This window comes from Parus major, chromosome 9 (genome assembly GCF_001522545.3).
Source record: "Parus major isolate Abel chromosome 9, Parus_major1.1, whole genome shotgun sequence".
NCBI classification, from domain to species: domain Eukaryota; kingdom Metazoa; phylum Chordata; class Aves; order Passeriformes; family Paridae; genus Parus; species Parus major.
This window is the reverse complement of record NC_031778.1, coordinates 7840017-7853137: the sequence shown is the minus strand read 5'-3', so window position 1 is coordinate 7853137 and position 13121 is coordinate 7840017. Positions and strand designations below refer to the sequence as shown.

Genomic DNA, 13121 nt, shown 5'->3' with positions numbered 1-13121 from the left:
TTTATTATTGGTTTACCTTTGTGCCTTTGATGTACTGCTTAAGGAAATATGAAGTGAAAATGAAATGAAGTCAGGGTTTCAGTTCTACATTCTTTTGCAGAAAGGAATAAGAGCATAGGGAAGCATGTCAAGATTTTGCTGTCATTATAAATAATTTTAAAAAAAGATAATGATATTTCTCCTGATACTTCCCACTCAGTTGGTGAGGGAGTTCACTTCAGAAATTTATCAATAAATATCCCCTTTATCCCAGTTTAAGCTAGCTTTTTATAGGCATATACATAGATGTTTGAAGAAGTTCTACACATGTGGATCCTGAAAGGGCATAGAAAGAGTTCCTGACACCTTGGGGTTTGACTTCCTTTTCTTTTAAACTCATTGTACACAATTAAAAGCAGCTTTTGTCAGAGAAGTTGTCTGCAAAAGGGCCATTTCTGAACTGTGTTTCAGACCTCACCACACAGGTAAGGCAGAGTGCAGTGGTAGCCAGTATGACCCTGGCAGTGTGGCTGGTGTGCTGTCCTCCAGCCTTCTTGGCCAATAAGAGATGTTCTGCTTAAGGTGGGTGATTTGTATCCAAGAGTGACATTGGGGAGCTATATATAAAATATCCTATGTTTCTTTTTGCTCTTGAATGACAGCATGGAGCCATCCTGGTGGGTTGTAACTTGGCAGTTGCTGGGGAAGGCAGGTATCACTTGGGATCCTGGATGAGAAGATTTGAGATTTGCCACTAATTCAGACAATGTATTATGTTAATTTTGGGATACTCTAGATTGTTTAATAAGGACTGAACTTGAACTGCTTAGGATAGGATGCTTGTGGTCATTCTCCTTTGTACTAGAGAACAATATTCTCAATAATGAGAATGGACTCTTAGTCCAGTCTTACTTGGGGCAAACCTTCACTGCAAGTAAGAGACTCTGAGAGACTCTGGGAGTTGATGTTTGTTCAGTATATTGACACTGAGATCCACAGGAGTTTCTCCTTATGTCTGTGTATGCTGGGCCCAAGATATTGATGCTGTCTGGAAAATGGAGACACCTTTCACAAAAGAGTCACTGGTCTAGCAGTAATTGTTCTTTTTTTTTTTTTTTTTTGTGTGTGTGTGCAGAAATTAATAAACTTTTCAGCTGAATTGTCTGAAAAAGCACTTTTTATTTCTCATGCTCTAAGTAAACAGATTAGGTGTATTTATTAGCTGAAACAGCTTGAGTGAAATTGGAAATGTAACATAGCTAGAAATGAACCTGGTGGGGGGTTTTAGCTGGAGCTTGAGAAACGGTTTGCTTCCAAATAAAGTGCATTAAAAGGGTTATATTAAATCAATGTCTATATCAATAATTTCTTTGGCATTGTTGAAGTAGTAGCAGCAATGCTTGTATTTCCATTGAACAAGCAGTTTCAGCATCGCTGGGGAGTGTCTGCCCTCTTTAGGTGGTTTCCCTTGAAGACTCAGGCAAGAAGGAATGCTGGTTGCCTGGACAGCAGCTGATGCAAGTGAAGACTGGCTTTGAAAGTCTATGTTTTTGGTTCATTATGGTTTCCTGGAGAAAGTGAGTGTGGTTGGGTACTGGAAGAGGTTCTGCTGCCTTCACAGTTAGAGCCATGGGTTCAGCTGTAGCTGGAGTTCACTTGATGGCCAGGGGAAACAAGCAATGCTGCCAGGACCTGGCTGGCCTTGTCTGTGACCTCACTTATCTCCACGTCTGTGACGTCCAGAAGGAGTTTCCATATTGATTTCTCTATAAACTGCTGACTGTAAGAGTTGGTAGCCCCTTCCTGGGTCATGGTCATGCTGTACGTGGTTTGTTTCTTGCTGATTTTTCTCAAGTTCTGACTCAGGGTTTGTGAGGAGCCTTTGGTCCACGACAGCCTCCATATGAAAGGATGTAATTGATTGATTCAATATTTTTCCATTCTTTCTCCTTAACTAAAGCTAATAGCTAATTTTTGCTTTTTTTTTTTTTTTTTTCCTTTTTTCTTTTTTGAGCATCAGCACCTCAGTCTGATGAAGGCTCTGACATTGATTCTGAACCAGATTTGCCTTTAAAAAGAAAGCAGCGTCGCAGCAGGACAACCTTCACAGCAGAACAACTGGAAGAGCTGGAAAGAGCTTTTGAGAGGACACACTACCCTGACATTTACACCAGGGAAGAACTTGCACAAAGAGCCAAACTCACAGAGGCTCGTGTCCAGGTATGTACAGTATAAGCTGCCTAATGAAAGGAGTTTCTGTTTTGGTTAGCATGTGAGTCCTTTTATATTCTTATGTGATCCTGCTCTGGAGTAGAAGTAAAATGTGAAACAACATTGTTTACAGTTGTAGAGTTTTTATATCTGTACATGGATGTTGGTTTTACAACTGTTTAAGAGAACTTATTTGAAAAAACTTTTGTGTCTTCTCCATTAATTGTTCCATACCTACCATGAATATAATACAGAATCTTTGAAGAAGAAGAAGGTCTGATATCTCCATTTGGTTTTTTTATGCATTTGACAGCACTCTGCATGTAATCAGGTCAGCTGTTGGCCCAGTTTATGGTTACTTAACTGATTTCATCTGTTGTTGTCTGGGTCTTCCAGGCATTAAAAATTGAGAGAAAAACATTTTTTGTAGGACAGTGTGTCTACAGAGCCATGCAAGTGAGCAAGGTGGCTGGTGCAGTATCTACAGTTCACTTTTAAGTTAGATTTTGAAGTTGACTTGGTATAAACTCTGTAATATCTCTTTTATCCCCACTCTCAGTTTAATTCAAAAGAAAATAAGTGCTCAAATAACTTCTAAGTCTTCACAGCCTCATGTAGATCTGGATTGTCTAAAACAAGCTAGTGTACCAGAGCAGTAACTTGGAGTAGATTAAATTTTTTTTAAAAAATGTGTGAACCTGGATTTTTATCTGTCTAAACCCAGGAAAATAGCAGCCAAATTACCCTGGAATAAACTGGACCCCAGAATTCAAGTTTTGATTAGGACTTATCCTGTTTAATAGCAAAGAAACACATGCTGTGAAAAGTTTAATACTGCAGGCAGAATCTTTAGCTGCTCTTTTTCCACTTGACATCTACGAATTGCTGGGTAAAGTACACCTCATTTAAATCGGTCTGAGTTGCAAGTGTTACTAAGCAAATGTGTGGTTGGGTGACAAGCAAAATATTGAAGCTTGTGATCTAACAAAGGAAGAGAAATGAGTGGTGACTTGTGGTCTGACCAAGGATACAGGTGAATTTGGTTTCTTTGGTGAAACTCTATTATGTTTTGACCTTTAAAACTCAGCCTGAGGCATTCAGACTGTGCAAACTGAAATAAGCAATACAAAACCACCCTTCTCTAATGTTTAGGACAATCATGCCTATTGCAGCATGGCTGTATTATTGAGCATCTGTCTTGAAAGGCTCAGACATTTTACCTACTAAATGTTTTTGCAGAAGACTTCATGCCACATTTCTTGTAAGTGTTTGTTATGACTGTAGGAGAAAATCAGATGCGTGGATGAATTTGTCTGGAAGGCAAACTCAGTTGTGCATGACTCCTTTCTTAACATGTTTACTAAGTGAAATCCTTGCAAAACAGCTCCATAGATAGATTTGCGCCAGGTAAGACCAAATCAAGCCTCAGGAATCATTTGCACACAAACATTACAAAGATAACTTGCTTCACAAGTGTTGTTAGCAAGATGAATGGGATCTAGGAGATGATGTTTTGGTCTATGTTAGCTTCAGTGGAAAAATACGATAAAATGAAAAAGACCTTGTTCATGTTTTTCTAAATCAATGACCCACAGCTAGAAGAAAAGCAGAACTCTCATTAACATAACAGCTGTCTTAATGTGGCTTTAACCCTGTGACTTTTTACATTCCTCATGGCTTCCTTGGTTCCCTTGAGACACATCCTGTCTCACACCACTCGTATGATCTACAGCCTCATGAATTCCCCAGTACCTCTGACATGGATATTTTACCTAACCCAGCATGGAAGAGAGTTCCCAGTCAATCAGTGATTAAAATACCAGAACAAAACCTTGCTGGATTAAAGATGAGCTGGGGTTGAAGTAACCAGCCTGTGGGCAGTTTCCTAGTGCACTCCATCTGTCTGGTACACTTGAAGGCTGGCAGAATGATTTAGCAGTGGATTAAGGGATACAGGATTTGCCTTATCAGCATTCAGCACCTCTCTATAGCCCCTTAAAATAGCCACGTATGATGGGCATGAAATAAAAGATGACCTGTGAAAAGAAAATAACCCTAAGGGACTTGAGGCTGAGAGGGCTGGATAGCCATACTGAAGTAGCATTCAAGCTTTCTTAGTCACACTTCTTTTCTGGTAACATTATGACAGAGATCAGAGATACCAAATTTTATATGGATATATACACAAAGATCTCTTTGACTGCTTCCCAATACAGCATTATCTAAAAGAGCTGGCTCTTGCAGCCTGAATCCAACTAAGCCCAGAAATTTATTTTTTTCCTTTGGAGCTGTAAGGTCCAATATTGTACAGTTGTTTTATATTGTCTAGGTAGTTATTTAGTTGATTACAACTGGGTCAACCTTGCTATTCCCTCAGTCTCTCTGTGTAGTACTTGCACCTCATGTTTTGCTTTTTCTACCCTGCCACCCTTTCTTTCTGTTCCCTGAGATTGTCTATTACTCTCATGAAAGGAGGAGTCTTATGCCACCGAACCATATCTTTTCCTCACTTTCCCACTGCTCAAGGGTAGCCAAATACATGTTCCTAACCTGGTTTCTTGGAGGTGGGGAAAAAAAACTTGCCTCTGGTCTGGGATCAAGTGTACAACATGTCAGCCCCTAAGGGGAATTTTTTGAGAGCTACAAGCAGCTGAAAACAGACTTTACACTGTGAATGTTATTTGTGTACCTAATCATGGGAACAGGAAAGGCTTTTGGGGAAAGAAGTGTTCCAACAAACTCCACATTGTAAGAGTCACAAGATGTGTAACTATAATCATGGCAAATATTTCAACACTGGGTAGAATAAAGAGTTAAAATGCTTCTTGCAATTCCTCCTGCAGCACCTTTCCACTCAAGGACTATTGAGTCCTTTCCACCAGTGTTTGAACCTAGATGTGATGTGGAGCCAGGACAACATCTTCTGCTACCTCTTCTAAAGGCACTCGCTCTTGTCTGCATATTAGATGCAGAAGGAAGAGGAGAGTTCTTTGGTCTTGTGAGTTTGTCAGATAAAATTCATATAGATAAGCACAGTTCCAAAAGAGGAACTTTTAACTTCCTTTAAAATAGTAAAAAAAAAAGTGATACTCTGGGAATGTGCAGTTAAAGATTTGCATATTTTGAGTAAAAATTGCAACCCTGCAGTACTTTACCTGTCCAGCTTAAAACCTCATTAAAACCATAATTGTGTTGCAGTGCAAGCTCTTAAGGTTCGTGGCCTGTTTTTACTGACAGTCAGAAGGCAAGTTTGAAAAGTGAATTTGTCTCCAGTGTGGATCAAAGACTCTTTCTGTGCTTTAGAGCTGTGGAGTTATGGTTTCTGTAACAAATGGTACATCAGGAATGAAGTGTAGTATCTTTTCTGGCCACCTTTGATTCCTTGTTTTTAGACCTAGATGAAGCGGGCAAGCTTTGGCAGCAGCTTGGGGCCTGTTTCAGATTGATGGTGGGGGGTGTTTACATCAATCTTTTGGCAAAGGATTTTTAAATAAGGTTCAGGTTTTTCCTGTGGCTGGTCAGGAACCCACCTTGGCCAACAGGAGCTGGCCATGCAGACAGATCTTTTGGGGCTGTGTGTTGATGGCAGGCATCCCAAATTGCCAGAAATGTGGTGTATGAGACTTGTGTATTGGACCATGTTAAGGAGTGCCCCAGCTGTATGGATCCTTGGGCAGGAGGCCCTGCTGTGAGAAGCAGCTGGCACATGGCCTCCCTGTTTAATTCCAGAATGCAATGGGAAAAAATTGTCTGGATTATTTTTCATCCATGAATAATGGTGAAAAAGAAGGGCAAGTCGGGAAGAATTCTGAATCATGACAATTTCCCACCCTGAAGAGTTTCTTCTCAGCCAAATCCCAGTTTTAAACTGATTTGCTTGAAGACATAAAAAAACCCTCAAACTTGTTTATCAACAGAGCATGTCTGAAAATTTAGGCAGATCTCTCCAGGCTACTAGCATGGAATTGAATGTTCCCATGTCAAACTTGTAATCAGCTTGTAAGCTATTGTAAAAACCTTATTATAACCTCAACAAATAAGTCCCAAGAGCTCAGATGTCTTGAGTAGCTAGAAGAAAAATAATTAAAAAAATATATTTTAAGTGTTGTGCTTGCATATTATTTTCTTTGCTTCACTGTGGTACAGGGAAAGAGTTTGGGGAGAAGTGAGGGGAAAGGTGAGCAAAGTTACAACTCCTGAGCTAGTGATAAAGTTTAAAGCCTCTGAAGTCCAATTTCTCAGCTTTAATAGTCTTTCCTCAGTAGAAAACAGTGAAAAGCACTCCCTGAGAAATCACTGGGGAGGGGGAATCTGTGCCAAAAAAAAGTCTCGCTTTTCAGCTCCTCTGAAATGGTTTGAGCATATACACTGAACTGCCCAGTCCTATGGGAAGATGGGGAAAAGGAATGTAGGATGGATTCAAGAACACTCAAGACCTTTCATCAGATCTTTATAGTTATTCCTGATGTGGTTTATGGAGAATTTTTGATGTCTTTTCTTGAGACTGAACTTCTTGCATCATAAAAGGGCTAAAGAAAGAAAATGCTATGTGCATCCTTGCAGTAGATTACCCTGTAATTGCAGGTCCCCCCTCCCCTGTAAAGTGGAAATTCTTATGGGTAAATTAAACAACTGCATTCATAAGCAGTGCCAAGAGGACATTTTTAAATATAAAGCAAAAGAGGGATGTGATTTTGATTGTCTCTTTCTGGTCCCTGTTGCCTAAGGGCTTTAATTAGTGTCACATTAACTTATAAATACACAGTTCAATTTGCTTATTACTCAATAATTTTCAGAACTCTTCAGCTGCAGTTTTTTAGAAGTATTTTTGTAGGACTGAGTCAAAGTCTTCTCAAAGAAACCTAAGAGATTGGAGTATGTTGGATCACACTGGGAGGTGATTGGAAGTTCCTATTCTCTTTGGCACAGTCTAGTGGCTTTTTGGTCTGTGTTGTTTTTTTGTTTTCTTTTGTGTGTGGTGTGTTTGGTTTCATTTTGACTTTTTTTTTATTATTTTAGTTTTTTTGTTTGTTTTTTCTGGTTTTGTTTGTTTTGTTGTTTTTTTGTTGTTGTTTTGTTTTGTTTCTTTTTAGGGGGGTGTTGTTTGGTTGGTTTTTCCCTTTTATTCTCACCCCCTCCCTCCCCAGTATGTTTTCAAAGAACTCTGGTTTCTAGCACACTGATAATTTGTAGTGCTCTAAACAGCATCACTTCCCATGCCCATGAAGAGCAGGCTTCAGAAGGCAGGGAACTGTCAGCATTGTGACATTCCCACCGCTGGCCATGGCAGGTTGCTCTCAGCAGGCTTAGGCACAGCTTTGGGATGCTGTGAGGGAACATGGTGTGCATCTGGATGTGGTGGACCTTATTCCTATGTGGCTGGGAGTGTGCAGATGTCACAGTCAAGCTGATTTTTCAACTAGTTGTGCTAAAAAGCAATTCTGTTTCTACTCTTTCTTCATCCTATGGCTGCTCCCTGGCAGTGCTCTCCCTGCAGCTCATTGTATTGATACCATGGTGAGCCAGGATGGCAACTCACCTTACTGCAAAAAAAAGAGAAGGAAAGGAAGGATAAAGTTATTTTCTGTGCACATCCTCGAAGGGCTGCTGAAGTTAGTGAGGTCTGGCATCTGTAGGGATCGCAGGAGCAGACACTGAGGGTGTCTGTAGAAGACACACTGCCATGTTTTGCGAAGGTGACAGAAGCAGCTCTGCCTGGGCTGGTGGAGCTCAGCTTTGTTTGCAGTTTGCTTCTTCAGCCTCCCCTCTTCCCGAGGCACCCCTGCTGCTTCTGGCACAGCCCACATTCTTTCCCTGGTGGAACATCCGCCAAGAGCTCCGGCTTCCGGCATGGTCAGACTTTGTTTTGAACATGTGAATTTTGTGGGAAGGGAGAGGTGGGGAATTGCAGGGTGGGGGAGGCAGTTACCATAAAAAGTATCATGAGGAAAAACCGAACCAACCCCTCCCTCCCCCCACCTAAAATACGTCTAAAATTAGAAGTGCCATTAACAATTCATCAGTCTTTCAACTTTTGTGTTTCTGGCACTCGTGCTTGCAATGGTCAGAACTTTGTATAACAAAATATACACGCGTTTTTTGCAACATTCACATCTTGAATGTTTTGCCCTGTTGAATCAGAAATCTTTTTGCCTTAAAAGCACATGGAGCACTCTGTGTTTATGATCAGACTGTCGAAATGTCAAGGCTAATTATACTAGTGTGTTCCCAAGTGAATAAGTGCATATTCTAAAGAATATCCTGTTGAGATCAACAAAATAAGATATTGGCATGATCATTTGCAAACTGCTTTAAGAAAAAATGATAATAAGAGGCAGGATCCAAATATCAGGAAATAAAGATGGAAGAAACATATTTGTTCACCTTATCCATCTACATTGCTGCAAAATACAGTTTTTTATGTTCTGTTGCAGAGTGATTTCTTTTTTGGTCAATCCAGTCCCAGGTGCTTGAAAAACTGGAGCCTCTAGTACTTAAAGTGCTACTTTCCCCCTGTTTTGTTCTATATTTCACCCTCTTCAGTTCTATTTTTGAGATATAAATGTTGGCCAGACATTGGGATTCAAGTTTGTTTCCAAATCATCTGGATCATTTACATTCCATCTTTAAAAGTGACACAGGAACCAAGGAGTCCAAGCCTTACTACGGTGAGGGCAACTTGGCTTCTGTGCAGACATTGTTTTTGAATGCTTGGGTCCCTCAGCCAAGTCATGTTTCCTCTGTCCATGTTTAGATAGTTTAGAGATTGATTTCTGTTGTGCCTACTGCAGGGTGGTGCTTTCTCACAGGATGACACTTGGGATCTCCTCCAGGGGCTGCTTTGTACCAGAAGCATCCCTGCAGCCAAGTGATAATTGTGCCTCTTGGAAGGAGATTGTGGGAGAACAGGAGAATCCTATGGGGACCTGCTAGATTTGAAGAGGCCACTCATAAGATGAGGATTTTGTCATGTTGGTGGAAGTTGAAATCTGTTGCACATAAGGAGACATTATATTTAAATCATATTGGAAATGTACAAACAAAAGAAAATATTTCTCCAGGTGTTTACAATATGTTTCTAAGCAGGCACGCTGGCTTGTGGTGACTGGATTTATTTTTAAGTCTTGGCTTGAGATTAGCAAACTTTTTCAAGATTTCTGTAGTGGTAGTAGTGTACATGGATTGTTCATGATACTTGAGGATTTAAGAAATGAAAAAAAATCTGGACTCTTGAAATAGATCAAGGCAACTGGCTGTAGTCTAAGGGAAATATTATGATTAAAAACCCAAATAATTTCAGTTAAAATAACAAACTTCTGAATAAAGCTTGGGATTTGACTAAGTTTAATAGGCATTACATAAAATGTAAATAAAATACTTAGGTTTGAGTTATTTAGGTTTCAGTTATTTAGTTTTGTAACTTTTTCTTGATTTAGTGGCTTTTTTACTTTTGTTTTCTTGTGTGCCTCTACCATTCTGTAGTGATGAACTTGTATGGTATTTGTGGCAATAGTCTTCCTGCAGTTTTGAACTTGTTCAAGGGGTTTTGGTGAGATAATTTTGGACTAACTCTGGTGCTAATCAGGTGCCATCTGCCTTCCTGCCACCGAGGAAAGCAAGAGGCCAGTGCCATGTGACATGGGTGCCTGAAAAGCAGCACTCATTTAGCCCATCCCAATCACATAGGAGCGAGGTGGCAATACACAGCCTTGATTCTGCACAGCCCAGCCAGGTTTCTGCACTCCTGCAGAGTCCCATTTAATGTCATGGGGCTCCAGGTGGCAACAAAGCTCTGTGCAAGGGTGTCCATTGTGTGGCTGCTGCAGGCTTTTTGATAGCATTGAGTGTGTCCCTTTCAGAGATGACTAATATGTGGCTGCAGTTGTGGAAAAAATGGAAATCTACAAAATGAGCCAAAAATCTATCTGTCAATAAAAATATAAAACTTGGCATTTATGTAAATCATTTACTGCTGAATTAAAGTTTGGGACCTGACTCATTTTAATGAAGACCTGGAGTATGAAGGCAAATCTTTATCTGTAGAGAAAACAAAATCTTGTTACCTCACTTTCCTGAATGAAATCTATTCACATAGTGTAGTTCAGTTCGTGTTCCCAAAGCACTTGGAGATCATGAGATAACCCTCTTGACCTGAAGAAGAGAGAGTGTCAGGGAAAAAAGGCGTAGCTAATGACCTGGGTCAGCTAATTACAACAATCATTTGCTGTTCCCTGATCACTCTCTGACCTCCATTACCCTTCCTAAGTGTTCTTTGGGTCTTTAGCAAGGTCTCTTTCTTGCTCTACAGGCTGAATCTAGACCCATCCTCAACCACTGCTCATTGCAGGTTTTGCTTCTCCACCCCTTGTCCCTGCCAGCTGCTTTCAGAAATGGTTCATGTGGAGACAGAGGAGGGGGTTAGTATGTACAGCAAAACATCAAGAGAGGGATTTGTGACATGGAACAGAGGCTCCACCTATCCCTCTGTCCTAGACCTTAAACTGGAGTGGGAGTGTATAATTGAGGAGTAGATGTTGCGGCCAAAGTAGGAGGCAGCTGTGTGAACTGAGCATCTCATTCTGAAAAGAGGATGAAGTCAGAACAAACTACATGGTGACAGATGGCCTATGTCAGAAACCAGATGGCCCAGCGAGTCCCCCTACTCCTGTCATGAAACAGCAAGCAGAGGAAAAGCTCACAGTGCAGCCCAAAATGTTGTTACCCTCCTGTGTGATGGCCACTCATGGTTTATAAATGGTGTCACACATAGAATCCCAGTCTGTGATACCTGATTGATAAGCCAGCAAGGGCTGCTTGCTGGAAGGGTGACAGATCTGAGCCCCATCTTATACAAATACATTTATATGTGACTCTTCAGCTAACCTGCCTCAGCAGCTTTTAGGCCAGGCTGCCTTACAGGCTGAGCAAATCTACTTTATCAGATGTTAACACTCAGTTGAGTGTGGGGGACAGTGAGACAGCTAACAATACACTCATCCTTCCTTGGAGGGAAGAATTGAAGTCTTATCTAATTAATTGTATTTATAGATGAGCACTGCAGCTGCTTCAGGATGTAGGATTATGATCAACTGGCTGCTTGTTTACAAATGTGTGCAGTCTCTGTTACCTTAACCAACCATTCTTTCCCTCAGTGCTCCCCCATGGAACTGAGAGCTGTAATCAGGAGCCTGCTCTGACCCCTCAACAAGGCAATGTGCCTGCACCCTGCTCCAGGCATCCCTGCACTGACTCCTTGCCCTTCCAGTTTGTGATGTGTGGAATCCCTATAATATTAATAAATGTGTGTTGCAACTCCTATTATGTCTGCATTTGTGATATCTTGTGTTTTCCTAACTTGGATGTAGTAAGAAACATCCAAGACTTGGAAAACTTAAAACATGAACTGAGAATGACGTGAAGAAAAGCAGATTTATAGCTAAAATGTCCCACAAATCCAAACCCCATCTGGTTGTTGTGCTTTCCTGGGAACGGATTTCAAAGTGGTTCTGAAATGCTAATCTAGTACTAAAGTTCTGACCTACTGTTGTAAGTTTATTAAGAGATGTTTTGTACATATGTGAACACATGAAAACTTGCTGGGAGGGATTTGTGTATTTTGTACATGGGGCTTGTATTTTTCTAATTAAAAGCTTAAAGTTCTGTTGGTCATTAGGCCAATATAGTATCCCAATATCTAAGTACGTGCACTTCTAACAGTGCATTAAGCAATGCCACTAACTTGTCAGCAACTTAAAGACAGTACAGTACAGACTAAATGGGTTTGGCTGGCATTTAGATTAAATGGAGAGGTTTCCCCTTTCTCATTAAATCTGGCACAGTAAATGATAGTGATTTAAAACACTAAAGCTTGAAAGAGTAGCCAGTTTTTTCTCAGGAGAGGCTGTATTTGAGATGAAACTAGGGATCAGAATTCCTGTGTTGAATCTGCTGGACCATGGAAATGTGTGCCAAGGACACCTTTCCTGTCTAGGAGCGCTGAGTTCAGAGTGCATCTTCTGCATCTCTCATCTCAGACACTGAGTGTGTTTGAAATACAATGCCATTATTTCTGATACATCTGCATTAAATGTGCAAAAATCAAAAGTTCATATTTAAAACATTTGCAGGTCTGGTTTAGTAATCGTCGTGCCAGGTGGAGGAAACAGGCAGGAGCCAACCAACTGATGGCTTTCAACCATCTGATCCCTGGAGGATTCCCACCCAGTGCCATGCCGACATTGCCGACGTACCAGCTCTCTGAGCCCTCCTACCAGCCCACCTCCATACCGCAAGGTACAGTAGCCCACAGGTACTTGGTTAAAACAGTGTTATTGGGAGCACAGCTTTCCTGTGCTCATCCATTGTAGAAATACTTTCTTTATTGGCTAATTTAAGGTCTGACTCAGGGAGGAATCTGCAAGCCTGCTTACTTCAAGCATGTAAGAACTCAGGTGTGATTTGCTACAGCAAAGGGGTGGTTCCACGTGAGGGCTGCTCTGCAGAGAGATAATCACCTTCTGCCCAGCAGACATGCAGCTTTGGTGAAATGATGGACACTCATCCCTGCCCTGCCACTGCACTGGCCTGCTTTGCTGGAAGTGTCTGGTGTGATGTAGGAGACAGGTGCACTCTGTACTTGTTGTGGCTACCAGCATTGGAACTTCTGTAAATACTCTGAATATTTATTCGATGGTGGAAAAAACAGTTTGTTCCACATCAGATGGTAGCCAGTCTCAGTAGGGTAAACGTTTTCTTAATGTTATCAGAAATTCTGTGAACTTTGGATTTGAGTGAGAGGGAACAGACCCTCAAATCTAGGCTTTGTTAAGTTTTACTATCAAATAAAAACCTTATGAGTGAGATTTTATAAAATGTTATGTTATAAAAGTTATGTGCTCTTATTGCTTCCTCCTTTGAGATTTGGATCCTAT

At 40.9% G+C, this 13121-nt stretch overlaps 1 protein-coding gene across 2 annotated transcripts in view; it reads left to right on the top strand.

Moving 5' to 3' along the window:
* PAX3 (paired box 3) overlaps positions 1–13121 on the top strand; it is a 76011-nt gene that overhangs the window by 49154 nt on the left and 13736 nt on the right. Inside the window, exons 5-6 of one of the 2 annotated variants that reach the window (XM_033516832.1) lie at positions 2000–2199; positions 12318–12483. In XM_033516832.1, the coding sequence (XP_033372723.1) occupies positions 2000–2199; positions 12318–12483 (366 nt within the window). Of the gene's footprint in view, positions 1–1993; positions 2200–12317; positions 12484–13121 lie in introns of both variants that reach the window. The other variant, XM_033516831.1, reaches the window with a different exon arrangement.